The sequence below is a fragment of the Echinops telfairi genome, unplaced genomic scaffold (assembly GCF_000313985.2).
Source record: "Echinops telfairi isolate 266 unplaced genomic scaffold, ASM31398v2 ScPeMD7_9;HRSCAF=40, whole genome shotgun sequence".
NCBI classification, from domain to species: Eukaryota; Metazoa; Chordata; class Mammalia; order Afrosoricida; family Tenrecidae; genus Echinops; species Echinops telfairi.
In genome coordinates this window covers 32,596,658-32,598,688 of record NW_022103906.1, presented here as the reverse complement: position 1 = coordinate 32,598,688, position 2,031 = coordinate 32,596,658, and the positions used below count along the sequence as shown (strand labels likewise).

General features: G+C 33.2%; 1 protein-coding gene across 1 annotated transcript in view; it reads left to right on the top strand.

Annotated features, from left to right (window-relative positions):
- The first annotated feature begins 450 nt into the window (after positions 1–450).
- The window catches only part of LOC101651988 (indoleamine 2,3-dioxygenase 1), a 14,693-nt gene continuing 13,112 nt past the window's right edge, over positions 451–2,031 (top strand). The window contains exon 1 of the mRNA XM_004707665.2: positions 451–639. Within this exon, the coding sequence (XP_004707722.1) occupies positions 541–639 (99 nt within the window). The 5' untranslated portion in view covers positions 451–540. The remainder of the gene's footprint in view (positions 640–2,031) is intronic.

Below are 2,031 nucleotides of genomic sequence, written 5' to 3'. Positions count from 1 at the left end.
CAAGTAACCCACTCTACCACCCCATTTCTTTATTCAGGTAACTACACACCTAGACTTACCTTATTTCATTTTGAAATATTATGATATTTTCTTTCTAAGACAATTATAAGAGAAAATTACTACAAGCAGAGGTATTAGAAAATTTATGACTGCTTTCTTTCCTCACGAATGATGACATCAATGTCCTCCCACAGTCTTCAGTTCTGTCATTAGTGTTCAGTGCAGGTTGGTTTATCATTATTATTGATTTTGATTATTTTTATTAGACCTGTCTATCCTCCTAGGTGATATTTGTAGAGTGAAAATGTTCATAGGGATTATTAACTTTCATTTCTGAACATAATGGGACAGAGATGCCTTTGTGGTCTTCTGTTCTCATAAGACAACTAAGGAAAATAGAAAATGAAACTATCCTTACAGTAACTCTTTTCTCTTGCCTAAATAAGAAATGCTTTGGTCACTGGCCATAGCAACCACCCATATAAATAGATGCTCTGAAGGACAGCAGACTCAGAGAGGCCAGAGACCTGGACTGCAAGAATGGCACACGGAAAGATCTCTCCTATGGAAGCTTCTTGGAACATTCATGAGAAATTCCATATAGATGAAGATCTGGGCTTTGTTCTCCTAAATCCACTGGTAAGATAGGGTATGGGATTGTGGTCAAATGTATTTTCTGCATATTGCCTGCTGTGGCTAGCTAGTTAGTCATTGGATTAGGTTTCTGAGATGGCACCTCTAGCAACTTTTGCGATATCTTAGAAAGGCTTGTTAGTCCTACCTATGGTTTGGTTGTCTCAGCGAATATTTGTTGTTGGCTATTTTATCAGCAAAGAAACTCCAGGCATATAGACGAGTAAATATATGTGACACAAGAATTGCATTTTCCTACTTGTTTTTGAAAGAATACCATGTAAACCAACTTATCAATAATATTTCAATCATCAGATGCTTGTATATCAGTTTTCTAAAGCAATTTACTTATATTAACCCATTTCAACCCCATGAACATCTTAAAAAGTATGCATATTATTATCCTTATTTCCCTTATGAGATCGGTGTAAACAGGGTAGTCAGACATTTAGCAGTTGTCCAAGCTCACACAGTTATTAAGTCCTGGAGTTAGAACCTGAGATTTAAGCAGTCAGACTCCATTGTGCTATGGTGGGAAGACAATGCCTTGTATTATTATTATTATTTTTAACATTATTATTCACTCCTGCGTTTAATATGTTATATGAAGTTCCAGGAGAGGATTTTGGACTTCTTTCAAGCAGTTACATCTTGTGAAAATATGGTGGGAAAACAATGCCTTTAAAATTATTATTATTAATTATAATTATTATTAACATTATTATTTACTCCTGGGTTCAATATGTTATATGAGGTTCCAGGAGAGGATTTTGAACTTCTTTCAACCAGTTAAATCTTGTGAAATTATGGTGGGAAGACAATGCCTTTTATTATTATTAAGTATAGGTATTTATTAATTATAATAATTATTAACATTATTATTCACTCCTGGATTTAATATGTGATATGAAGTTCCAGGAGAGGATTTTGGACTTCTTCCAAGCAGTTACATCTTGTGAAAATATGGTGTGAAGACAATTCCTTTTAAAATTATTATTATTAATTATAAGTATTTATTAATTATAATAATTATTAACATTATTAGTCACTCCTGGGTTTAGTATGTTATGTAAAGTTGTAGGAGAGGATTTTGGACTTCTTTCAACTAGTTACATCCTGTGAAAATTTTGTAAATTTATACAAGCTCATCCCATTGAGATATAAACCCTATAGGACATGTCTATATAGTATTAAAGCTCTCAGTGAACTGCACTTAGAAAGAACATCTTGTAAAAAAGCATGCATGGGATAGATAAATGGGAAGCAACATTTTCCTTCTAATATAAGTTTCCTCTTTAAATTGTGATTTTATGGAAATGACATGCCGGCTTTAATAGTATTACTAAAAGTGCCTAGTTTGATTTGCATGCACAAATCAATAATACTCAGACTTACCCT